The sequence below is a fragment of the Hyaena hyaena genome, unplaced genomic scaffold, assembly GCF_003009895.1.
Source record: "Hyaena hyaena isolate Hyena2069 unplaced genomic scaffold, ASM300989v1 scaffold_28, whole genome shotgun sequence".
NCBI lineage: Eukaryota > Metazoa > Chordata > Mammalia > Carnivora > Hyaenidae > Hyaena > Hyaena hyaena.
This window is the reverse complement of record NW_024080660.1, coordinates 2765664-2792310: the sequence shown is the minus strand read 5'-3', so window position 1 is coordinate 2792310 and position 26647 is coordinate 2765664. Positions and strand designations below refer to the sequence as shown.

General features: G+C 38.8%; 1 protein-coding gene across 1 annotated transcript in view; it reads left to right on the top strand.

Moving 5' to 3' along the window:
• Nucleotides 1–26647, top strand: part of KDM5B (lysine demethylase 5B) — a 77939-nt gene that overhangs the window by 36011 nt on the left and 15281 nt on the right. The window contains exons 5-20 of the mRNA XM_039227457.1: nucleotides 507–641; nucleotides 2685–2781; nucleotides 4003–4112; nucleotides 5897–6055; nucleotides 6478–6597; nucleotides 8592–8750; nucleotides 9775–9956; nucleotides 11498–11660; nucleotides 12291–12410; nucleotides 13797–13991; nucleotides 18040–18221; nucleotides 18372–18496; nucleotides 20321–20471; nucleotides 20629–20743; nucleotides 21418–21773; nucleotides 22791–22929. Coding sequence (XP_039083388.1) covers nucleotides 507–641; nucleotides 2685–2781; nucleotides 4003–4112; nucleotides 5897–6055; nucleotides 6478–6597; nucleotides 8592–8750; nucleotides 9775–9956; nucleotides 11498–11660; nucleotides 12291–12410; nucleotides 13797–13991; nucleotides 18040–18221; nucleotides 18372–18496; nucleotides 20321–20471; nucleotides 20629–20743; nucleotides 21418–21773; nucleotides 22791–22929 — 2508 coding nt within the window. The remainder of the gene's footprint in view (nucleotides 1–506; nucleotides 642–2684; nucleotides 2782–4002; nucleotides 4113–5896; nucleotides 6056–6477; nucleotides 6598–8591; nucleotides 8751–9774; nucleotides 9957–11497; nucleotides 11661–12290; nucleotides 12411–13796; nucleotides 13992–18039; nucleotides 18222–18371; nucleotides 18497–20320; nucleotides 20472–20628; nucleotides 20744–21417; nucleotides 21774–22790; nucleotides 22930–26647) is intronic.

Sequence of the window (26647 nt, the reverse complement as noted above, 5' to 3'; positions counted from 1 at the left end):
AGAGAGGGAGATACAGAATCAAAAGCAGGCTCCAGGCTGTCAGCATAGAGCCTGATGTGGGGCTCAAACCCATGAACTGTAAGATCATGACCTGAGCCGAAGTCAATGCTTAACTGACTGAGCCACCCAGGTGCCCCTGTAAAGGGGCCTTTCTAACAGTTTGAGCCTTCAGTTAATTGACAGTTGCAAACAGGAGTAATTGCAAGTGGCTCATTGGGACTGCCTTGAGCCTGCTGTGGTCTGGTGTAACCTGATAGCATGAACAGTTAAGTGAATTGAAGGAACACCATTCACCTGCTAAAAAATTGTTTAAGCTTTTATATGTGTGTGTGTGTGTGTCTGTGATTGGGTAACTGCAGACTTGTGTTTATTTGAATTTTAAAAGTTTGGAGACTGTTTATGTTTCTGTGTAAACAATCGTAAAATATACCTTGCAAAATATGTTGAAATTCTTAAGATTAAAAAAGGAAGGGAAATTCATTAATGCCATTGTCCTTTATTTCTAGTGCCTGCAGAAGCCAAACCTGAGCACAGACACAAAGGACAAGGAGTACAAACCTCATGATATTCCCCAGAGGCAGTCTGTGCAGCCCTCAGAAACGTGCCCCCCCGCCCGACGAGCGAAACGAATGAGAGCGGAGGTGAGGACCTCATGCGGTTGTTCAGCAGAGTTCTTGAGCCCTGTCTTACACTGGGTTACTGTGACCTGTGTGTTCTTCGTAGTTTTGAACCTTGTTCACCTCGTAGAAGGATGCTGTATGTATTCTGGCTTCTACAGTTGGGGGGACTGTCAAAGGGGTAAGGAGAACTCTTTCTAGGTTTATGCTGCCTGGATAGACAGCTGCTTAACTAACTGAGTTAGGACAGTCATTCATTGTGATGGTATATGGTTTGCCTGTTAGGTTTGCCTGTTAACTAATGAAATTAGGCATTGTTGTTGGATTAAGGCTAGGGGATAGAAAGCTAGGAACTGTTTTTTTGTTTGTTTTGTTTTTTAATCAGAGAGGTTAGAGGCTATTGAAAGCTGTTTTCTTCAGAGTTCCTGAAAAGGAATTAGCAGATTATTTATGCTAAGACAGAAAATAATTACGCAGCATGGGGGTGGGGGCATTAAATTTATGAGATGAAATTAAAGTAGAACATGAGGGAAGATCAGGAGGAGAGAACTGAATGAGAAAGACAGTTTGCATCAACATTTTTCTGCTCTGAGAGTTTTACTCTGGGTAAGAGAAGAATATTTTCACAGTTACCTTGTTTCCATGCACACGTGTCAAGGGGTATTCTTGCCCGGGTTGCTGGACATTTAAGTGTTAGGAGTCCGTGATTAATGTATTGACGACATCTTAGAGCTGGGAAGCCTCACTGCATTAATCAGATGTCTAAAACAGTCTCTGGTTATTAGTAATTAGTGGTCACGATTAAAAAGGAACAATTTTGTTATCTGAGGAAAAGGGTATAAATAAGGCGATTATTTTTAACCTAGATAAGTTAGAGATATGGAAAAAATTTAAGGGCTCCATTTTTCTGAATTAAGACTGCCTCAGAATAGGAAAATATGGTTATTTGAAGTCCATAAGCATACTCTTAAAGTTCATCAGTCTAAAACTTCTCGTTTGAGCACATCTTGGCTTTAAATGTGTGAGACATGGGGCGCCTGGGTGGCTTAGTCGGTTAAGCGTCCGACTTTCTCTTAGGTCATGATCTCGCGGTTCGTGGGTTCGAGCCCCGCGTCGGGCTCTGTGCTGACTGCCAGCTCGGAGCCTGGAGGCTGTTTCAGTCTGTGACCCCCTCTCACTCTGACCCTCCCCTGCTCGCGCTGTCTCTCTCTCCCTCTCTCTCTCTCTCCTCTAGAAATAAATAAAACATTTAAAAAAAAAATAAAATAAATGTGTGAGACATGCTGTACTGCTCTGGATACCTAGGTCTGCATAGATGAGACACACATAGCACCCTGGGAAAAGTTTTGTCTGCAGTGGACATCCTGAATGCATAGAAGTGAACACAGACAAAAATGATCAAGTGTAGTTTTACAAATACTTCGCAAAAGTTGTTTTGCTTTATTAATGAGTATTACCACTTGAAGAAACGTTAGAAGTTGAGACTGGCTTATTTACCCTCAATGATGGGGGGTGGGGAATCTTTAGCAATTTAGCAATGTTAGAAGAGTAGTTTGTAATAACAGTTATATAGAAGAATTAACAGAAAACTATTATGGAAACTTGAATTTTCTATAAGCAACGGGCAGACTTTGGAAGAAGCTAGCAACCTCTTCTAGGCTAATAAATTATATTTATATAACTGTTAAAAGTTTGGCTTAGTGATGACTGAATAAAGCATGAGGTGGGTAGATGAGAACTGGGAAACTTCTAGGAGGAAAATAAGAGCTGTTCCCAATTCTGGTAGTGACATTTCCCCTAATTTGTTCCTGATCTTTTGGCTTTTCCCTATTTTTCTCACCTACCTAAGTGGAGATACTCTTGTAATCCCTAAGATTTTGGTTCATTCCTTAAATAATAGTAATTCTAAGGGCCGATTTCTCTTTTGGATGAGAGAGAAGCATGCTTTGAAGGTCTACTAATAAAGACAACTTATAAGATTATAGTCACCTTGAGATTTCAGTTGGATTTTAGAAAATTTCTTTTTTTTAAAGGAAATATTTATTATATATGACAATTTTTTTAAAGGCCATGAATATTAAAATAGAACCAGAAGAGACAGCAGAAGCCAGAACTCATAACTTGAGACGACGAATGGGTTGTCCCACTCCAAAATGTGAAACTGGTAAGAAAGTTTATCCATGAGTATGAAAGAAGCAAAAAGTAAAGAAGTACAAATACTATTCATTTGTTAATTAAGGAAACAGTGTAGCAACTATTAAATACTAATCAGTGGGTTGGGCCTTGAAATAAAATCTTAAAATATGTTAATGTCCCTCTTCTCTGTCGTTAGTGACCAGTAGAAGTAAACAGAGGACTATATGCATATTAGAAATACGATTGAGTTTCCCTTCAGTCACTAATTGCTACTTTGAAATTTGGTTACATGGTATTCATTGAAAAGAAGTGATTTATGAGAAGCATAAGTGCCTTTGACTGGATATCTGATAAGTTTATTTCAGGCATGGCAGGCTGACGTGCTTTTTCAAATCTGAATTTTAGTTGATAATTGCTTGACTGGCCATTGCTTGATGTTAGTCACCGAAAGATAAGTTTAGGACTAAAAAGCTGTAAGAGAAGGCTTAAATCGTGTATAAGCAGGCACTTACAAATGAAGGAGTTATTAAAATTGGTTGTTCTTAGTGATTGGTGAGTTATTGGAAAGGCAGCACAATATCTAATGAAGGTAGATGGATTTTTAAAAATAGAGATCTGAATTAAATCCTGGTTTAACCACTAACTAGTTATATGACCTTCAGTATTTTTTGACTTCTTTAAATGTCCATCTTCTTATCCTTGAAATGGATTTGTTGCAAAGGGTTGAATAATTCATGGAAAGCATTTAGCACAGCACCTACTAGAGGATAGTTCAGTAATTGATAGCTAGTGTTTTAGCCAAGATTCTCAGTCTTTGGAACCAGGAAGTTGGGGTAGTAAATATCATAGGTTATGGAGGGATAATCTGTATTGTGGAAGAGAGGTGACTGGTGAGCTGTTAGTCTCTTATAGTAAAGATCAGGAGGAACCTGCTTTCCTCAATATATGTTATGTCTCGGTAACATATTGTTAAGACCACATCTTCAGCTCCTGTTTTAAAAGCTCACAAACCGAGCAACATCTCTGGAAGTACCCACATTGAAATGTTGTGAGAGTTTGCTTTTATCATGAAGTAATGAGCACTTAGCCCTCGAACAGGGCAACAGTGGGTGCTGCTGCTCCAGTGAAAAGAAGCAACAAAATTGTGTTTGTGTCCTGTGTGTGCTTGGGGTAAGGAGAGGTGAGAGGTGAGGGAGCAAGATGAGCAAATTTTAGTACCAGAAGAGCTAACTCAGACTGCCTCTTACAGAGAGAGAAATGAAAAGCATCGTCAAGCAAGAACCCATTGAGAAGAAAGAGTACATTGTAGAAAGTGAGAAGGAAAAACCCAAGAGCCGATCTAAAAAAACCACCAATGCTGTGAGTTGACATGTTTAAACACTTTTATTCCCCAGTTATCCTTTTGTGCCTTACTTAGGACTGCTAGCTTAGAGTGTGACAGAAGTCCTTTTCATGTTAGTTTATAGTATCTTTTTAATTGAGAAAATACACAAATGCGTTATGAAGCAAGGGGGGAGTTGACACCCGTTTTTCTGGAGTCCATTCAATTTAGACACAAATAATGGTGAACTTGATTACATATGGAATGTTCATAAATCAATAGATCACCTCCAAATGAGCTGAAAGCTAGATCAAAAATCAAATTGATGTTTTCCAACTTTACAACAAGGAATGAAAAGGAAGATAGGAAAAAGGAAGGAAAAGGAAAGGAGTGGGGGGAATAGGAATTGAGCACCAGCAAGCGTTGGAGGACTAGGTGACCATTTACTCAAATGGAAACTTAAAAGTAAAGCTTGAGGACATTGCAGAGGATCTGGTTGCTTTTCTTCTCTGCCCTCTTCTGAGAGCCCTGTGAGTAGCTCGACAAGTGCTTTTTATCTTGGAATTTGAAATTATTTCAATTAAGTGTCCTATTCATGAGTACCATCTCCTACCCCCACCACCAAGAAAAAAAAATACAATTAGAAAGTGATCAGTACCTAGGTTTTTATTTGCTACAACAAAAAAGACGGAAAAAGTGTGACTACCTGATTAGTTGAATTAGCTTTCCATATTTATTGGAAATGTATTAGTTTACAAGGGCTGCCGTAAAAAAGTACCACAGACTAGCTTAAACAACAGAATTTATTTTCTACGTTTCTGGAGGCTGCAAGTCTAAGATCAAGGTGTCTGTAGGGTGGATTTTTTTTCTAAGGCCTTTCTACTTGGCTTGTAGATGGTCCTCCTGTCCCTGTATGTTCACGTGGCTTTCCTCTGCACACGTCTGTGTCCCTACCTCCTCTTCATGAATACGAACCATTGGGTTAGGGCCCACTCATTATGATCTCATTTTCCTGTAATTAACCTCTTTAAAGACCCTGGTTCCAAATCCAGTCACATTCTGAAGTACTGGGAGTTAGGACTTCAGGATATGAATTTTGGGGGAAACACAGTAGAGCCTGTAACTGATAATAACTATGTATTTTATTTTTATCACTGTGTATTTGGGGAACTTCTTAACCATGAATTCCTAAATAGAATATAAAGTAAATTAATGTGTTTAATTAACTTAAACGCTTCTCTTTCCTTTTAAACATGGCAAAATTGAATTTTTTTAAGTTCTATTTTTGGTTAAGCTGATAACTTATTACCATTTTAGATTATCATTCTCTAAACCACTAAAAGCTAGATATCTTAGTAATAAACTTTAACTAAAACACACAACTGAAAAAGTTTAGAGATTATACTTTAGAGTTGGGAACGTATTAAGCATTGTGAAATATCTGTTAAAAAAGGCGAAGCATTTTTATTTAGAATGGGGTGCCTGAGTGGCTCAGTCAGTTAAGCATCCAACTCTTGATTTTGGTTCAGATCATGGTCTCATGGTTTGTGGGATCAAGCCCTGCATCAGGATCTGTGCTGACAGCATGGAGCCTGCTTGGGATTCTCTCTCTTTCCCTCTCTCTGCCCTTCCTGCTTATGAACATGCACACACACTTGTCTCAAAATAAAAAAATAAAATACCTCTTAAAGAGGGTGAAGCATTTTCATTTGAAAGAGGATGGAGAAACTAGATTGTGCTAACCATTTCATTCTTAGAATTTCGCAAAATCATATAGTAGCTCATGTACCTTTGTTTTTTGTACCTATTTTTATTGCTACAGGTGGATCTCTATGTCTGCCTCTTATGTGGCAGTGGCAATGATGAAGACCGGCTTCTCTTGTGTGATGGGTGTGATGACAGCTATCACACCTTTTGCTTGATCCCACCTCTCCATGATGTTCCCAAGGGAGACTGGAGGTGTCCTAAGTGTTTAGCTCAGGTAAGAATTAAAGGCAGAGATAGCATTAGAGGATTTCCTTCAGAATATTTTTTTCCTTGCTTTTGGGTTTTAGATTTAGTAATTGATAACAATGATGCTCAAAAAAAAAAATTGGGCTGGACTTGAATAGTAAGGTCTTAACAGTGAGTTTTACAGCCATGCAAGGAGCTAAGAGGCAGAAAAAAATTTTTTAACTACACTTAAATTGTGTTTTTCATTTAAGAAAGCATTGCACGCTCTTTGCAAAAATTCTTAAGGACTGAATGACTTAAAAAAAAAAGTATGATTTTACAATCAATAGGTAACAGTTATTTTGATGTATATCCATTCAGCTTTTTTCCTAATTTAAACAACTACTTAAGTAATCCGTTTTTAAATATATATAAATAAAAATATTTTTCCCTTCTTTTTCTTTTTGGCAGGAGTGTAGTAAGCCACAAGAAGCATTTGGCTTTGAACAAGCAGCCAGGGACTATACCCTCCGTACTTTTGGGGAAATGGCAGATGCGTTCAAATCTGATTATTTCAACATGCCAGTCCACGTATGTATATACATACTGCTTTGATACAGAATTTTAATAACCTTTGTAGAAAGATGTATCTGAAGACAAAGTTGACTTGGTGTTTACTTATGATAGTCATTGTTATGTATAGTGAACCTTTCATTTGTTTGGTGGTATTAAAATTCCACAATACTTTAAAATACATCCTGATTTTTTACTTGGTTTCTCCAAAGATGGGCTTTTCCACACAAATCAAACAGTAGCAGTAACAGAATATTAGTAAAAAAAAAAAAAAAAACAAAAAAAAAACCCAACAAAAAACCAAAACCCATCAGCAATGCTTTCAGCTGAACAGATGTAATTTAAAGAAAACTGTACAGGGGCCCCTGGGGGGCTCAGTGGGTCAAGCATCCTACTCTTGGTTTTGGCTCAGGTCATGATCTCCCAGTTTGAGTCCCACATTGGGCTCTGCGCTGACAGTGCAGAGCCTGCTTGGGGTTCTCTCTCTCCCTGTCCCATGCAGTCTCTCTCTCTCTTTTCCAAAATAAATACACAAACTATACAACAAAAAAGGAGAGCTGTCAGTGTTTAGTAGGACATATTAAAAAGGAAAAAAACTTTGCAGTGTACTGAATGACCTCTGCGTGTGGGCGGCGTGCTCTGCGTATGTTGTTATGTTATAAGTATTACCAGCTTTAGGGTGAGTTCATTTTAAATTCTCCTTTATGCTCTTAGAAGCATAAGCATGTTTCATTCAGCATTTAATGTTCCATCAAGTGAGTATACCATACATAATTAAATGATTTTCTACCTTAATTCTAGACACTTAGGCTGTGTTTTTTCTTACATACCAACAAAGTGCTATAGCAAACACTTCATACGTGTAGATTTCTTTAGTTGGATTATTTTCTAGAGACGGTTACTGAGGTTAGATGAAAGCATTTTCCCTCCACTTTAATGGCTTTATCATTTATGGCAATGTATGAGTGAACCCTAAGAACACTAACATTAGCTGTTAAGTTACTTAAAATGTTTGCCTATTTGATAGGCATAAATTCAAAATATGCTCCTTTGAATTTTAAGTTCCTTTGACTCCTCATACAGTGTATTATTTTCTGGTATGTTTGCTTCACCAGTCCTGGTAGTGTGCGTGTGACCTCTTCTATTTGTGCTTAGTTTTTTATTTTACTTAGAAGATAAGGACCTTGAGGGATAGCATTTAAGTTACCTGTCTCTAGACTTGCATCAGATTAACAGCAGATCCTAGACACTTGGGCTGGTTGCTCTTTGTGCTGCTGCAGAGTAATTGTTCTTTTTGTTCATATTTTGCACTTTTTCTTCCTGGCTCCTACACTCCCATCATCCAGACCTAGTGAAAGGTGCACCCAGGTAATGTGTTTGAATACCTCTCAAGGATAAAGCATTGTTCACACACAGCTGTTATTACTGTGTAATAGTGACCCAAGTTATGTATTCCATTTCCCATACAGAAAAACATCTCTAGTTGTTGAATGTCAGAATTTGGTTTCCTTGATTACCTTTCAGAGTAGTAGCCAGATTGGTGATAGAGGAACATGAGCTCCTTTTTTTTTAAATTGTTCTTAATGTTTATTTCTGAGAGAGAGACAGCATGAGCAGGAGAGGGTCAGAGAGAGACAGAGATACAGAATCTGAAGCAGGCTCCAGGCTCTGAGCTGTCAGCACAGCACCCGACATGGGCCTCGAACCCATGAACTGTGAGATCATGACCTGAGCCGAAGTTGGATGCTCAACTGATGAGCCACCCAGGCACCCTAAGGAACAAAAAATTCTTAATCAGTACTTATTCTTTTAGTAATACAGTTGCTTTTAGAAAATAATGTCTGTGTCTGAGCTTCCGGGAATCATTGTGGAACATTATGGTTGTAATTTTTCTTAGGGTTCTATCCTCTGATTCCTGTCATTTAGCTAATCTCTTCAGATTGGTCATGAGTGGTTTGTGAGTATCTGAGAAAAAATTCATTTTTTTCTCTTCCTCATTGTTTTGTTTCCAGATGGTTCCTACAGAACTGGTTGAGAAAGAATTTTGGCGACTGGTAAGCACTATTGAAGAGGATGTCACAGTAGAATATGGAGCTGATATCGCTTCAAAAGAATTTGGCAGTGGCTTTCCTGTCCGAGATGGGAAAATCAAACTTTCACCTGAAGAGGAGGTAGGCTTTAGCTGTGAGGCACTTATATTTCGAGGAGAGCCCTGCAGTTAAAGTGATAGTTCAGCATATCCAGCATATCCTTATCTAAAGGGCATAGTACAGGATTCATAGCCTTACTGCAGAGATGTGTAGTTGGAACTTGAGTTATTAATTGAAATTCTTTTTCATTGGTTTAATGTAATATTTATGATTGCTTTCAGCACATTTTTGATTACTAGAGTTTTAATGATTTCTAGAAAAGTAGAAAGAGCCCACAGAACCGTTCTAGTCCCAGCTATTCTCCACGTTGTGGTGATGTGGGGAGATACTTAACCTCCCTTTGCCTTCAGTCTGTGACTTTGGTTTCTCCTTCTGAAGACAGTTTGAGAGATTGGGACCAGACCTATTTATCTTTGAACTTTAGTGTTTAGGAGTCTAGTGTTTTCCACAATAGCAAACTTCTAGGAGGGTTTCTATTTCTATCCTAATAGGAAGTCAGGTTTTTTTTAAAAACCTTTTTGAAGTCTAACATATACCTAGAAATGTACATAATCGTGTGCACAGCTTGATGATGATTTTTCACAACCTGAATACACCCATATAACCAACACTAGAGCAAGAATAAGGATGTGACCTATTATTACCATACCTTACCCCTGAAGTTCCCCTTCGTCCCCGCTCTTGTCCTGCCTACCCTGTCTCAGGACACCACTATCCTGACTTGGACCACCATAGATTAGTTAGCTTGCTTTTGAACTCGATATAAACAGACTCATATGATGTATTTCCTTTGTAGCCAGAACAAAGGGGGTGGGCAGATAAAGAAGTATATACTATATGAGTTCATTTATGTAAAGTTCAGAACTGAGCAGAAGTAATACATGAACGTCTAGAAAGTCAGCATAGTGGTCTCCCCTCCTTTCCTCTGACCCCAACCTTTTTATTTTGAAGACTGTTTTCAGCCAGCTTTTTGAAACATTCAGAATCTAAAATGTTGGCATGATATTGCTAAACCTTTGTACCTTTTTTGCTTCCTTCTTTTTAGGAGTATCTTGATAGTGGCTGGAATTTGAACAATATGCCAGTGATGGAGCAGTCTGTCCTTGCTCACATTACCGCTGATATATGTGGCATGAAACTTCCTTGGTTATATGTGGGAATGTGCTTTTCTTCATTCTGTTGGCATATTGAAGACCACTGGAGCTATTCAATTAACTACCTGCACTGGTAAGGAGTTCCAAGTGACCTGCAAATGGTGGCAAGCGGGCTGGAAACTCTCCTTTTCATGTCCGATGTGTCCTAACTCTTTAACTGTGTCTGGAGAGTAACGAGATATTTTTTCCCCTTAAGTTTTCACTACTGTTTGAACAGGCATCTTAACAAGTTAAGGCAGTGGTTCCTAAGGATTCCTGGGAAATCCATAAATCCCCTGAAATTGTACCCACACTGTTTTTCAGGTATAACATGTTTCTGCAGAGAGGGTAGACAGACTTTAGTGAAAGAAATCTTAATTCCTGGGAAGATGAAAAAGCACCGAGTGTTGCCCGTACTGTGGAAAAATCCCATTCCATGGCAGTGGCAGCTCAGATACCCTTTGGAAGCGCAGTGAGGTATGGGTGCCAGAGTCCAGGCCCTTGGAACTGCCAGCTTCCGTTTTGTGGTGCTGAGGGCTGGCATCATTACACCTAGTGGAATGGGCTTCCTCAGCCAGCGCACGTGTGCGTGGTGCAAGGATGCGGCTATTTGGACTCTTTTACTTTTTACACTCTAACCAAAGCCATTTCTTCTTTCACATCTGTTTTTACCCCTTCTGTTTCCCTTGCTTTTCTAAGTACAGAAATATTTGAAGATCTGTAACTCACTTAAATCCCCACACAAGGAATTTGAGAATATACCACAAGAAAGAGGGAGTTGGCAAAAATATATGTGGAGCATCAGTTCTGCTTCTCTAGGCAATTGCTCCCAGCTGTAAAATGAAGATTAAATTTACCATACCTCACAGGAATGTTACAGATTAGTTGGTCGACAGTTTAAAGTGCTTTGAAGAATAAGAGTTCTTTAGAAATGCTAATTACCTTATTAGTGTTTGATTTAACCTTGCCTGTCAGAATGGACAAGGGAAAAGGAAGATGGAGAATTGCCATCCCCTGTCATTTACGATAAGAAATTGTGGTAACCACATATCCTGTAGCTTAACAGGATATTGTATATTCTTAGAAATTTTAGATATTTTATAGTTTCTAAAGGCTCAGATAAAAATGGGAGTGAGGAGAGGGACCTCGGACAGAAAGTCTCCTGTGCAAATTCTATACATTTGAAGGGGGGAAATGCATTACATATGTCCAGATCACATTTCATTTCTTTTAAAAAAATTTTTTTTATTGTTTATTTATTGTTGAGAGAAAGACACACACACACAGTGTGAGCAGGGGAGGGGCAGAGAGAGAGGGAGACATAGAATGTGAAGCAGGCTCCAGGCTCTGAGCTTGTCAGCACAGAGCCCAATGTAGGGCTCAAACTCACAAGCTGTGAGATAATGACCTAAGCTGAGGTCGGACGCCCAACCGACTGAGCCACCCAGGCGCTCCCAGATCACATTTCTAATGACACTGAGAACATTCCTTCGTAGCATAATCTTACAGAGCAGGGTCTGAAATGTATGACTTGTGAACCAGTTTGTTTGTGTTCTTGCAGACTGATTTTTTTCTAATGAAATTTCATGTTTATGTATTTCTTGAGATTGATTTATTTTTATAATCTGTTTTTAGGGGTGAGCCAAAAACCTGGTATGGAGTCCCAGGGTATGCTGCCGAGCAGCTAGAAAATGTGATGAAGAAACTAGCTCCAGAGCTCTTTGTGTCCCAGCCAGATCTTCTCCATCAGCTTGTGACCATCATGAACCCTAATACCCTGATGACTCATGAAGTGCCTGTATGTCCTGGGTCAATCTGCCTGCCACTCAGGCTTGATTAACTTCCACTTCTCTTCTCTTACTCGGATTTTTATGCATTGATTTGGGTATATGTGTTCCATACCATAACTGGGTAGCAGAAACAACTGTTGGGTGTGATTGGCTACTATCCTGCAGTAAGCCAGTAGGACTAGATCCTTGGACACCATAAAAACTAACTTGTTGCAGCTAATAACTAGGTTGCCAAGCAGCCATATTTTGCAAATACTAAGTGTGATGTCTTTTTTTTTTTTTCCAGTTTCTAATTTCAGGCTTTCTAAACTATAATTTTTCTTTAATTAAAGAAAATATTAAATTAATATTATAGCTAATATTTAGAAAGATATGTCCTAATTCTGGATATAGCCCAGTTGTTGTAGTAAAAGCCATGTTTTCTATTCAGATGCTAATAATCAACCCTAATAGTCTGAGATACTACTCCATCTTGTGACAGAAATGAGTATCTCTGTGATTATTCTATCATAGTTCCTTTATTATGGCTCACTTTTAATTGGCAGAAAGCTTCCCTTTCTGGAGACTTAATCTGATAGTCTGTGTCCAGATTATCTTTCACGAATGTCACTAAAAGTCTCCAATTTCTGTCTTTTTAGGTTTACCGAACTAATCAGTGTGCTGGAGAGTTTGTGATTACATTTCCGAGAGCCTACCACAGTGGTTTTAATCAAGGTTTTAATTTTGCTGAGGCTGTTAACTTCTGCACTGTTGATTGGGTATGTAATTAGGACGTAGACTTTTCAAATGTATTGTTTTCCTACAGAAATAGTATATAATACTTTAAAAGCTTTCATGTGTATGGTTGCTTAAACCTGTTGCTGCTCAAATGCCTGGTTTACAGATTGTTTACCATCCATAATGAGATAAAGCACGTGGCACCACATTGTAAATCAAGCCTGTACTAATGAAGCACACTACTGGGTTCAGCTGATAGGTTTTTCTTCTGTAAAAGTGAGACTTAGTGAATAAATGAGTCTGTTGATAAACATTTTGGGTGGAATTCAGTATTTCATTGCAAACTCATAACAAACAGTTCAGTCTTAAGACTGTACAGCACTAACTTAAATGATCTACAACACAGCAGTTTTCAGTGATGGCATTTAGTTTTAGTTGTAGATTTTTTTTAATGTTTGTTTATTTTTAGAGAGAGAGAACGTGAGTGGGGGAGAGGGAGAGAGAGAATCCCAAGCAGGCTCCTCAATGTCAGCACAAAGCCTATGTGGGCTTAATCCCGTGAGCCACAAGGTCATGATGTGGGCCAAAACCCAGGTGCCTTGTAAAGTAGAATTTTTATGCTAGTATTAATACTTTACATTTACGTAAAAAGATGTAGTTTAAGTGTGTGATATTAAATCTAATGAATTATAACTTTGTTTCAATGCTTTATTGAGTAATAGTACTACCTGTATCTAAAATTACTTTCTGTTCTAGTTTGGAGCATTATTATTTCCTGAAGTAGGTTAACCTGCACTGCTTCAGCATAGTTGTTTCAGGAAATGTGTGAATTCATATGTCCAGTTAGATTTTACATTGTTGTAGACATTAATACATTGTTAATACATTTGGTTTCTTTAAGTTTATTTGTAACCAACATAGGGCCTGAACTCATGACCCTGAGATCAAGAGTTGCATGCTCTTCTGATTGAGCCAGCCAGGCACCTAAGTACATGTTTTTTTGTTTGTTTTTTTTTAATTTCTGAGAGAGACAGCATGAATAGGGGAGGGTCAGAGAGAGAGGGAGACACAGAATCCAAAGCAGGCTCCAGGCTCTGAGCTAGCTGTCAGCACAGAGCCCAATGCGGGGCTTGAACCCACGAACCGTGATATCATGACCTGAGCCGAAGTCGGACGCTTAACTGACTGAGCCACCCACGTGCCCCCGTTGGGTTTTTTAACTGCCTAATATGCCAGATCTTTGAGGCACAAGATTAAAAAAAAAAAAAAAAAGGCCCAAGGCCTCTTAAAGGCTAGTTTTAGGGTTGATATATGTATCATGGCCCAGAATATCATATTTAGTCATTTGATAATGGTCAGAAGTCTTTGGAAATAGGAAGGAGAAAGATGAATGAATGTCATGTATTGTCCTTTGTCTTTTGACCCAGCTGCCATTAGGCCGACAGTGTGTGGAGCATTATCGCTTGCTTCACCGCTATTGTGTATTTTCCCACGATGAGATGATTTGCAAGATGGCTTCCAAGGCTGATGTACTGGATGTCGTAGTGGCTTCAACTGTTCAGAAAGACATGGCCATTATGATTGAGGATGAGAAAGCTTTAAGAGAAACTGTCCGTAAATTGGTAAGGTTCTGGAATCCTCCTAATTGCATATCTCTGGGCTTTACTTAGTAAAATTCTTACACATGTTGTTAATGCCATTTTAAGAGTCTTTTCTTAGTCTAATTTCCTTTAAGATCATCCTGGAGAGCTGTATTAGTATCTCTTTGTGGTTTTAATTTCTACTTCTCTAATGGCTACTGATATTATTGAACATCTTATCATGTATGTACTTACTATTTGTATATGTATCTCTGGGGTGAAGTGTCTATTCAGATGTTTTGTCCCAGCCCCCTTTTTATTGGATTGTTGTGAGATTTCTGTTTATTCTAGAGACCAGTCCTTTATCAAATACGTGTTCTGCAAATATTTTCTTCTAGTCAGTGACTTGTCTTCATTCTCAAAGCAGTGTCTTTCTAATAGCAGAAGTTTATTTTGATAAAGCTCAATTAAGCAGTTGTTTCTTTTTTGTATCTCTTTTATGTCCTTAAGAAATCGTACCTAACCCAAAGTCACAAAGACTTTCTCCTGTGTAGTCCATCAGCTAGAATTTTTAGTTTTAAGCTTTAAGTATAAATCTTTAATTCATCTCAAGTAATTTTTATTTATGGTTCAAGGTGTGGTTTGGGATGACTCTCTTCTACCTGTGGGTGTCTCATTGCTTTAGCACCAGGTCTTGAGAAGACTTCTTTTTCCGTGGAAATGCCCGGGCACCTTTGTGTTGATACTCATTTCACTTCTTTGGGTCTATTTCTATGCTCTGTTTTATTCTCTTAATTTATGCATTTGTCTGTTGCTGTTACCATATGGTATTGATTACTATAACTTTGTAATAAATCTTGAAACGAGGTAGTGTGAGTCTTGCAGCTTTGTTCATTTTAAAAATTGGTTTGGTTATCTTAGTTCTTTTGCTTTACATATAAATTTGAGGATTGGCTTCTTGATTTTTACCAAAAAACTGGTTAGGCTTTCATGGGAACTCCATTAAGTCCACGACTATAGTTGGAGAATTGATATCTTAACAGTGTTGACTCTTCCAGTTCACGGACATAGCATAGCCACCATTTATTTAAGTCATCTTTATTTCATTCATTCAGTATTTTGTAGATTGCAGCGCACAGATCTTACACATGTTTTCTTGGGTTTATAATAATATACTTTGGTTTTTTTAGATACTGTTATAAATGATACTTAATTTTTATTTCAAATGGTTTATTGCTAGTATATACAAATATAATTGACCTCTGTATATTGACTACTTGTATCCTGCAACCTTGCAAAAACTCAGTTGTTTATTAGCTTTTTTAAGATTGTTTTGGGACAGTGGTATCTGCAAATAAATAGTTACATTGATTTTTTTTTTTTTAAGTGTGCCTTTTTAGATAGAATCCTTGAATGTTGGCTCCCTGAAGCCTGTACAGATCAACATCAGCTTGCTCACCTTCCCCTGATATTTTACAGTTAGGTACAACAATGCCCAGTGGATTTAAGCACCTTTACCAAGGTCTTATATCAGTAATGGTAACTCGTTTTTGGAGCTTTGAGAACTTAAAATTTTTTTCTAGATGTAGAAATTTACAAACAAAAATTGGGCGAACTGTATATGAGTCATTCTCAAGTAAAATCCGTAAAGTTGGTCCTTACTCTCATTTTAAATAAAACTGTAACCATTTTTACCTCAAAGTTTTTTTAAATGATCAGTTCCAGTTTAAAACCAAAATTCATCCATTAGTGGTTTCCTTACACTCTTCTGTTCCTGTTGGTCCATGTAATCGGGAAGTAAAATGATCAAAAGGTTAAAATACAGAGTAACAGCAAAACAGAGGAGCTTGGTGGCTCATAAATTGACTTAATCAATTAGTTTCTGGCATTCTCATGGTTAGATCTGGATTCCCTTTCAGATAAAGAGAAAAGCTGGTAAAAGCTTGATCTTTGAGTGACAAAAGTGTATTCTAGGAGGGCCCTCTAGGTGTCAGGTGGTACAAACTGCAGTTGAAATTTACTGGTTCAGTATCTTAATTTCTTGATACTATTTAAATTAGGAAATGCTTTATTATGACTCTGGTCTTTATTGTATGTTTTTCTAACACTCTGGATAAATAATATCCCTTTAGATAACTTTTTCATGTAAAAGCTCATCTACCACTAAGCATCTTCCCATCAATAATCCCTTCATGAGAGTCTTCATTTTTCTTCCTTTTTCTTACTTTTGTTCTTTTTATAGATTCTCTGGCAGTATTATTCTGAAGTCCTACATAATATTTCCTCTGAAGTAGAAAGTATATATGTTCCTTTTTCTCTTATCTCTTATCTATATACAAACTATGGGCAGAGCCAATTTGGAGTAGAATAAATAGCTAATGTCAGTAGTTTATAATCCTACAAACTGTTTTTGTATATACTGATATATACTCTGAGGCCCAAACATGAGGGCCTACCTTGTCCAAAAAGTGGTTCTCTCTAAACAAATGAGGTACTTTACCTTGCCCATCGTTGTAGGTCATTGTTACTTTGTGTTCCACACATTTTTAATCATGCACTCCCATTTTGGTAAGGCTCCCTCACCCACTTCCTTCCTTCCTCCCTCCCTCCCTCCCTCCCTCCCTTCCTTCCCTGCTTCCTTGTCAAGTTGGTTTCCATATAACACCCAGTGTGCATGCCAACAAGTGCCCTCCTGCATGCCCATGACCCCCCTTCCCCTCTCCTTCACCCCCATCAGCCCTCAGTACTCAGTATTTAAGAGTCTCTCATGGTTGCCTCCCCCTCTCCCCATCTATTTTTCCTCTTTTCCCCCGCCATGGTCCTCTGTTATGTTTCTCCTGTTCCATTTACAGGTGAAAATATATGGTATCTGTCCTTCTCTGCCTGACTTATTTCGCTCAGCATAACACCCTCAAGTTCGATCCACGTTGCTACACATGGCCAGATTTCATTCTTTCTCATTGTCATGTAGTGTATTCCATCGTATAGAAAAACCGCATCTTCTTGATCCATTCGTCAGTTGGTTGACATTTTGGCTCTTTCCATGATTTAGCTATTGTTGAAAGTGTTGTTACGAACATTGAGGTACATGTGGCCCTATGCATCAGCACTCCTGTATCCCTTGGGTAAATTCCTAGCAGTGCTATTGCTGGGTCATAGGGGAGTTCTATTAATTTTTGAGGAACCTCCACACTGTTTTCCAGAGTGGCTGTACCAGTTTACATTCCCACCAACAGTGTAGGTGGGTGCCTGTTTCTCCACATCCTCGCCAGCATCTAGAGTCTCCTGATTTGTTCATTTTAGCCACTCTGACCGGCGTGAGGTGGTATCTCAGTGTGGTTTTGATCTGCATTTTCCTGATGATGAGGGACGCTGAGCATCGTTTCATGTGTCTGTTGGCCATCTGGATGTCCTCTTTGGAGAAGTGTCTGTTCATGTCTCTGCCCATTTCTTCACTGGATTATTTGTTTTTTGGGTGTGCAGTTTGGTGAGTTCCTTAATAGATTTTGGATACTAGCCCTTTATCTGATGTCATTTGCAACTATCTTTTCCCATTCCTTCAGTTGCCTATTAGCTTTATTGATTGTTTCCTTTGCCTTGCAGAAGCCTTTTATCTTGATGAGGTCCTAATAGTTCATTTTTGCTCTTGATTCCCTTGCCTTTGGGGGTGTGTCAAGTAAGAAATTGCTGCAGTGGAGGTCAAGGAGGTTGTTTCCTGCTTTCTCCTATAGGGTTTTGATAGCTTCCTGTCTCACATTCAGGTCCTTTATCCATTTTAGTTTATTTTGGTGTATGGTGTAAGAAAGTGATCTAGTTTCATTCTTTGGATGTCACTGTCCAGTTCTCTCAGCACCATCTGTTAAAGAGACTGTCTTTTTTCCTTTGGATACTCTTTCCTGCTTTGTCAAAGATTAATTGGCCATACATTTGTGGGTCTAATTCTGAGTTCTCTATTCTATTCCATTGGTCTATGTGTCTGTTTTTGTGCCACCCCACCCACTTTTTAAAAAACTCAGCTATTATGTATTTGACTTGGGGGCTGGTGGATTATATTATCCTTCAGAGGTCTCTAAAGTACACTTTATTTTAGGGAGTAATTGATTCGGAAAGAATGGATTTTGAGCTGTTGCCAGATGATGAGCGTCAGTGTATAAAATGCAAAACCACATGCTTCATGTCTGCCATCTCCTGCTCTTGTAAACCTGGTTTGCTTGTTTGCCTGCATCATGTGAAAGAATTGTGTTCCTGTCCTCCTTATAAATATAAACTGAGGTGAGTAGGAAGAATGATCTTTTCTGTGGAAAACCCTAAGTCCTTCATAAAAGCTCTGTGACATCCCTGCTCCAGGGCTGAAGTACTGCATGTAAAATGCATGATTTTCTCCAAACCCAAACATCTCAAAACCAAGTCTGCTGTTTCCAGGTATAGATACACTCTGGATGATCTCTACCCCATGATGAATGCATTGAAGCTTCGAGCAGAATCTTACAACGAATGGGCCCTGAATGTGAATGAAGCTTTGGAGGCAAAGATTAACAAAAAGAAAAGTATGTGGTATCTTGGTGATTGGCAGATTGGGACTGCTTGTGATGTAGCCAACATAGTTACCAAGGAACAGATTACTTGAAACAACTTGACGCTGATTTATGGAGTGTTAGCAGAGAAAGATAAAGCCACTAGTGGATGAGGCAGATGCCCTTTACATCAAAGGAAAATCTTGATATGGGAATTGTACAAGATTGTATATTTAGCAAAGATCATAGTATTTGGAAACAATAACTTTTACACCTCTTGGGTCAGAACAAAAATATTTCTTCTTGTATATGGAACCTAGGAAAACTTTTTTTTTTTTTTTTAACTAGGTCTTAAGGCACTCGGTTAAGTGTCCAAGACTTGATTTCAGCTCAGGTCATGATCTCGTGGTTTGTGACGTGGAGGCTCATATTGTGGTCTGTGCTGATAGGGAGTCTGCTTATGATTCTCTCTGCACCTCCTCTGCTCACTTGTGGGCGGGCTCTCTTTCTCTCTTTCTCTCTGAAAATAAATAAACATTAAAAAAAAATTAAAACTAGACCTCAAGACAAAGGTAGCATGTTATTAAATTAGAAGTTTATCTTTGGTTTATCACTGCTCCCACCCCTTTTTCTCTTTTAAGTAACTTAGGCTCTGCATCCAGTGTGGAGCCCTGCGTAAGGCTTTTGAACTCAGAACCCTGAGATCAGAGTCAGATGCTTAACCAACTGAGCCATCTAGGCACCCCAGTGGTTTATTACTTTTTAGTGCTGATTAAAGTTTCTGTCTCTCATTATTATTACCTTAAAAGTCCCTACTTCCTCTCTCTCTCTCTCTCTCTTTCTGAAAGAGAGACAGCATGAGCAGGGGAGGGGCAAGAGAGAGAAGGAAACAGAAGATCCCAAGCAGGCTTCATGCTTCCTGCAAAGAACCCAACTTAGGGCTCAAGCTCACAAAACCGTGAGATCATGACTTGAGTGGAAACCAAGAGTCAGATATTTAACCAGCTAAACCCCCCAGGCGTGCCCCTGCCCCCATCTCTGTCTTTTTTCTTTCTTTTTTTAATGTTTTATTTATTTCTGAGAAAGAGAGACAGCGTGAGCAGGGAAAGGTCAGAGACAGAGGGAGACACAGAATCTGAAACAGGCTTCAGGCTCCGAGCTGGCTGTCAGCACAGAACCCGATGCAGGGCTTGAACCCACGAATGGTGAGATCATGACCTGAGCTGAAGTTGGAGGCTTAACTGACTGAGCCACCCAGGCGCCCCGCCCCCATCTTTTTCAAAGTGTTTTCACTTTTCTTTCCTTTCTGTAGTCCAACAGGTAAATATGCTCTTCTTTTATATAGGGGAAGGTTTCAATATCATTGTCCCTGAGCACACTGCATACTTGTGCCAACAGCAGGATGGAAGTGCAGGAGATAGGAGTGGTCTGTGCGACAATAAGAATCTGCGTTTTGCTTTGTTTTGACAAATCTGTTGTTTCCCATATCTTAAACATTTCAGGTCTGAATATTTCCATATTGAAGAGCAACTCTAAGCACTATTTTAAAACACTCTAAAGGGGCACCTGTCTGGCTCCTTTGGAAGGGCATGCGACTCTTGATCTCCAGGTCATGAGTTCAAGCCTCACATTGGGCATAGAGACTACTTAAAAATAGATAAAAGAGACTTAAAAAATAAGTAAATAGAAACACTCTACACTCAGCCAAAACAGTAAAAATCAGATGAACAAATCTGTTAACATCTTAAAACGCTGCATGTATTTTAGATAACTGACAAAAGCAAACTCTTCCTTTGTGTGTCATACCACTTGTAATACACATAATGATTACAGAAACGACCTTTTGTTTATTCTCAGGCCTTGTCAGCTTTAAGGCTTTAATTGAGGAATCTGAAATGAAGAAATTCCCTGACAATGATCTTTTGCGCCACCTTCGCTTAGTCACACAGGACGCGGAGAAGTGTGCTTCTGTTGCACAGCAGCTGTTGAATGGCAAAAGGCAAACGAGGTGTGTACTTCCATTTGAGTTTGCACTCTTAGGTGGCTCTACTTGGGAACCTGTTGTGAATTGGTTCTTCCTTCTGTCCTGTATTCCTGTGACATTGAATCTGGGAATGGTGACTATATTATGTTCTCATGGCTTCCTCGGGCCTTTGTCTTTACAGATATCGATCTGGTGGAGGAAAATCCCAGAATCAATTGACTGTGAATGAGCTCAGACAGTTTGTGACACAACTGTATGCTCTTCCATGTGTCCTCAGTCAAACGCCTTTGCTAAAGGTAACTATAGAGGGAACTGTGGGAAAGTACTTCGGTAATCCTATGCAGTTGAGCCTTGGTTTGCAAGCATAATTTATTCCAGAAACGTACTTGTAATCCAATGCACTCATACATCAAAGCAAATTTCAACAACCATTGTGTCAGTTGTAGTCATGTGACATTTGGCGTTATGTACTACTATTATTACAGGACCTTGTTCATTTATCAAGTTAAAATTTATTAGAAATATTTGCTTGTCTTATGAAACACTCGCAGAACAAGTTACCTGCAATCCAAGGTTTCACTGTATTTTGTAAATAAACTCAATTGACATTAAGTCACCTTTCTTGGTAATTTGTATATTTATTTGCAGATGTTTGTCATAACCTACTTAAGTGTTTTGTGTGAGTGTGTGTGGATAGAGATTATAACAGGCCCAGAAAGGAGAAATAAAGTTGGAAATTTTTACCTTGAAAGTGACCACTTGCTACTCCTTGCAGTTGGTAAAAAAGTCTGTGGTAGTCACTAGTTTTAGCTGTCAGTTGGTTTATATATTATCTCATTTACCCATATTATTGCTAAAATCACATGAGATGGAAGGAGCGTCACACTGAATTATGTATTGAAGATTCTAAGTATGAAAGAAGCCAGTTACTGAAATTACTATTTTGATACAACAACCTGTGTTTTTTTAGGATCTCTTGAATCGTGTAGAAGATTTCCAACAGCATAGCCAGAAATTGCTCTCTGAGGAAATGCCCAGTGCTGCTGAGCTGCAAGACTTGCTAGATGTCAGCTTTGAATTTGATGTTGAACTTCCACAGCTTGCTGAGATGCGTGTCCGTCTGGAGCAGGCCCGCTGGCTAGAAGAGGTGCAGCAAGCTTGCCTAGACCCCAGCTCCCTTACACTAGATGATATGAGACGTCTCATAGACCTAGGGGTGGGCCTAGCCCCATACTCGGCAGTGGAAAAAGCGATGGCCCGGCTTCAGGAGCTGCTTACAGTGTCAGAGCACTGGGATGACAAAGCCAAGAGTCTTCTCAAAGCCAGGTGAAAAGGCAAACTCCCCTCTCTCCTGGGGAGGGTTGGGTAATATCCATTTGAGAGCAGGAGAGCACAATGGTTGGCGTGTGACAAATATTCAGAAGCTGCAGTTGTGGATACAGAATACATGTAGAAAAGAAAAAAGCTGAGATATTTGGGGCTGCTTTGGAACTTGGGTAAAAATACTAATTTCTTCTTTACTGATTGTGAAGTGAACGATTCAAATGGACTTTGGACTCCGATGATACCATCTTTGAGAGAATAAGTTTTACAAATAAGTGGAAAACTATTTAAACCTACAGTTAACAAGAATGCTAGGAGTTTTTTTGAAATGTCTGAGAGTTAATATGCACTGTTCCCTAAAATGAAGGTAGTGCCAGTAATTACCAACAGGAATAGGAATGTGCCTTTGTGCTGTTGCTTAGTAATTCGGGATACCTTATCTATGTTTGAGAGATTTGATTCAACTCAGGCAAACCATCTGAGTGGAGAAAGATCGGCCCCTCCCTAATTCTGCTTTCTGTCTGATCTTTGCAGGTCCAATTGACAGTATTAAAAAATAGGTGTTTGTAGATGTTCTATTGTAGTCCTAAAATAGTGGTCATTGAGCAGAGAGACATGTTTGATACTATGCTTTTGGTATGTTGATACCCTGGAGAATTAAAATTTTCCTGACGAAATTTATGAGTCTTGACAGTATATGTAGTAAAACACTAATTTATTGCTAAGTTACCTTCTGCAAATGAAAAGTTTGTGCTTATACCAGCATAAAGTCAGGAATAAGTAGAACTTAAATGCTTTACTGAGTCATTTCTTTTATCTTAGGATGCTCCTAAGTTATATGCAGACATTTGAAACTTTAGTTAAAGTTGTGATATCTAGTAGCTATTGACATTTGAAAAAGATAAGTATTTGTTATACTGAATTTCCTTGGAAATGGGTTTTCTAGTTTCTTTAGGAAACCTTAAGAAAAATGAACCACCATATAACATATTAAGTAGTTCTTACATTTCATTTTTGTAGACCTCGGCATTCATTGAATAGCCTGGCTACAGCAGTTAAGGAGATTGAGGAGATCCCCGCTTATCTGCCAAATGGTGTGGCTCTGAAAGACTCGGTGCAGAAAGCCAGAGACTGGCTTCAGGATGTAGAGGCCCTGCAGGTTGGTTTAAGAAAAAAATGTCTTGGGTGTGTAAGTGCATCTAAGAAGAGCAGTGATTGAAAAATGTAAAAGGATGTTGTGTTGAATCTTACCACACAGATTCAGTGTTTTTGGTGGCCGAATTCATAATTATATTCAAACTTTTAAAAAAAGTTTATTTATTTTGAGGGGGGAGGAGGGAGTATGGGTGGGGAAGGGGCAGTGAAAGAGCAAGAGAGAGAATCCGAAGCAGGTTCCTCGCCACCAGTGCCGAACCTGATGCAGTGCTCGATCTCACAAACCATGAAATCATGACCTGAGCTGAAATTGGACACTTAACTGACTGAGCCACCCAGGCGTCATGATTACATTCAAACTTATGTAGGTGTACTTACCTACCACCTGTTATCCTGAACATTTGGCTCAAGTTTTATTATTTAAAGTTTAAATAATTCAACTAACTTTTTCTGGGAGCTTAGGAGCCTCTCTTAACAAACTTGAGTACTTGGTTGAGGATTGGAGAAAAAGCTAAAATTGAAGTTGTGGAGAAAAGTAGTTTCTCTCTTCCTTTGTCTCCTTCCTCCCTCCCTTCCTTCATTTCTTCCTTCCTCTCTCTCCCTCTCTCTCTGTGGGAGTAAAAAAATAGTTCTTTTTTGGTTAAAATATTTAGGTTTAGGCAGCGGGACCCTGTTTCGATGATTCCAGTTTTGTTGGCAACATCCAAAATAACATAGGAGCCAGTCAAACATATGCCTTCTCTTCAGGCCTGATCAGGATGTTGATCTTATCCACGTCAATGTCTTGGAGCTTTTTCACAGCCTGTTTGATATGGTGCTTGGTTGGCCTTGACATCCACAGTGAACACAAGTGTGGTGTTGTCTTCTATTTTCTTCATGGCTAACTTGGTAGTCAGGAAGAACTTCGATGACTGCATAGTGGTTAACTTGTTTCTCTTGGGGGTGCTCTTTCAAGGATATTTGGGCTGCCTTTGGAGACCCCAGTGTCTTGGGCCATTGGAATGTAGGTGATTTTTTTGTTGTTGTTGTTTTGTTTGTTTTTTGGAGTTTTTTTGGTGACTGTGTATACCTTTCTGCACCACTTTCTTGGCCTTCAGAGGCCTTCACAGCCTTTGCTTTGGTTTTGGGAGGGACAGGGGCCTCTTTATTTTTGGCTTTGGTGCCATCTTTGTGAAAGGGTGAGAAAGGTAGTTTCCAATCTTTGATAAGTACATTTGTCTCTTGTTGGTTTGTTTCTGGTTGTTTGATTACGTGGCCAAACTAGGCCCCAAGGTGCAGAAGTTTTCACCAAGTAGTGACTTAAACAAAAGCACTTTCTGATCCCTACAAAAGAAAGGAAACTTAACAAGTTTCAAAGTAATTAGCACCAAGTATATGTGGTCCTATGTTAGATGTTATGTTATATTTAAGGACTTGCCTATAAAGAAAGAAGAGAATTAAATTCACTTGTAGCATTATCAAGGTACAAATGAAGCTGGATAACTTCATTTGAAAAGTGGTTGGTGGGGAGTGTCTTCCTTCATCTCTGTAATCATTGTAAATCAGTAGTAAGTCTAATAATGGGACCTATTGAGGAAAAAAGGTCTTTGAATTATTTAATGAGCTAGGTTTTTAAAAATTTAGTTTATCTCATTCTTGAGCCTCAAGACCTGTTTTGTTGAAGCCATTGAATTCTAAGAATAAAATACTGTCTGCTTTTCTGAATACTTGTTTAATTTTAACTAGTGCTAATCAGTTTTTAATAAGAAATGCCAAGCCACATAGTTTTAGCCAAATGTTTGCAACAAAATATCTGGGTATCTATTTAGTTAAAAGGGAAGAGAAGATAGATTTTTTGATAAATATTATTACATAATTAAGGGGTGACTCCAATTCGCCAAAGAAAAAAACCAAGGGAAGTATTTACTGTGTACACAGACTTCCTAAATGGGAGTTTTAGATGCAGTTTCTAGTTAATGATGTTTGGAACTACAGTGATTAGTTTTAGTTTTGGTCCTCCTTTTCATTTATGATTGATGGCAGCCAGAAAGGTAAGGTGAGGTCACTGCAATAATGAGGAGAGATAAGCATGTGAAATCAGAAAGAGGCCATGTTTCTGGACGGCTTATACTCTGTTCATATTCTGTAACGTATATATTACTTACTACCGTGTTTTCACTAGTGCCCCCAAGGGCAAAAAGCAAGTTTTGCTCCATTCCTGAAATAATAGCCTGGCCTTTACTTACATCATATGCTTAAGGACATAATGGAGAGATGTGACTGACAACAAGGATCCTCTTCATATTTAGTGGATTATGTATTTTATAATGTTATCCAGTATTCAGATTTATACATTTATTTCTACATTGAACATTATAAGCTAGCATGTAATTTGTGAGTCACGTTTTTAAGTGTCCAGCAGAACACTTGTGTCCCTACCGTTCCAGTCCTATAAGAATAAATATCAAAAGCAGTGAAACATCAAGCTTCCTAGTCTATATTCACTTCCCCATTTTCCCCAAGAATGTCCCTTCTGGTTGTTTATCTAGTCCATAACCATACATTGCACCTAAATGAATCTTGCAGTGTTTTCCTCCCTACCCTACCTTTTTTCACGTCAGTGTCAAGAACAGTTACCTTGTGATAAGTTCTACCGTCTGGATTTGTCTGGTTATTTCTTTGTGGTGTGTTTTATCTTCTGTATTTCCTGTAAATTAGAAGTGAGTTTCTTAGCCTTGATGGATTCAGGTTAAATATTTTTTTTACTTAGAACAGTATCAGCATTACAGGTGATGTTGTATACTTCGTATTGCATCACATCAGGAGACATATTTGGATGACCTACTTAATGATGCTAAGATTTACCGTTGCATGAGAGCTACATCAGTGTCCCCCACCCTGCAACCTAACCCTTTCATTCTTTTCCAGTTTAGGCATCTCGTTTTCAAAGTCCCAGGACCAACAGCATCAGCATCACCTGCAAACTTGTTAAGAAATACAAATTCATGGACTCTTCCCTGGTGACCTTAATCAGAATATCTGGGAATGGGGCCCAGGAAACTATTTAAACAAGCTTTTCTGATGACTTTTAACATATACTAAATTTGAGAAGCAATGGGACTTTTCACCTCATTTTAGTTTTCTGAATAATTTTAAAGTTTATTTTTGAGAGAGAATGCACATGCATGTGTGTGTGAGCAGGAGAGAGGGGGAGAGGAGAGGGAGAGAGAGAATACCAAGCAAGTTCTGTGCTGAAAGAGGGGCCCTCTGATGTGGGGCTCGAACTCATGAATCATGCAGAATCAAGAGTTGGACAGCTTAACTGACTGAGCCACCTGGGCACCCCAGTTTTCTCAGTAATTTATACCGGGTTAATTTATCATAGGATGGATTGGAAAAATACTGTTGCCTTTCTCTGTCTAAGTCAGTGTGAAAACCTTTTGAGTTATTGCAAGTCTACATTTCTGTTTAATTTTTTTCAAGCTATCTATAGGGACCAAGATGACAAGTGAATTTAGGAGGGCATAAAAAGTCAGAACGAAGGGATCACAGAGTATGCATGTTCATAGTTGTATCCTTGGGGCCTAGCACAAACTAGGTCCTTCAATTCTTTGTTAAGTGAAGGAACACAGGTCACCCCTAACCCCATTGCTGTTGGTCAGCAGGAGGTTTTGTTCATCTCCATGTATGAATTTAACATGTCCAAATGTAGGCCTCATCTGAATCATGCTTTTCCCACTTTA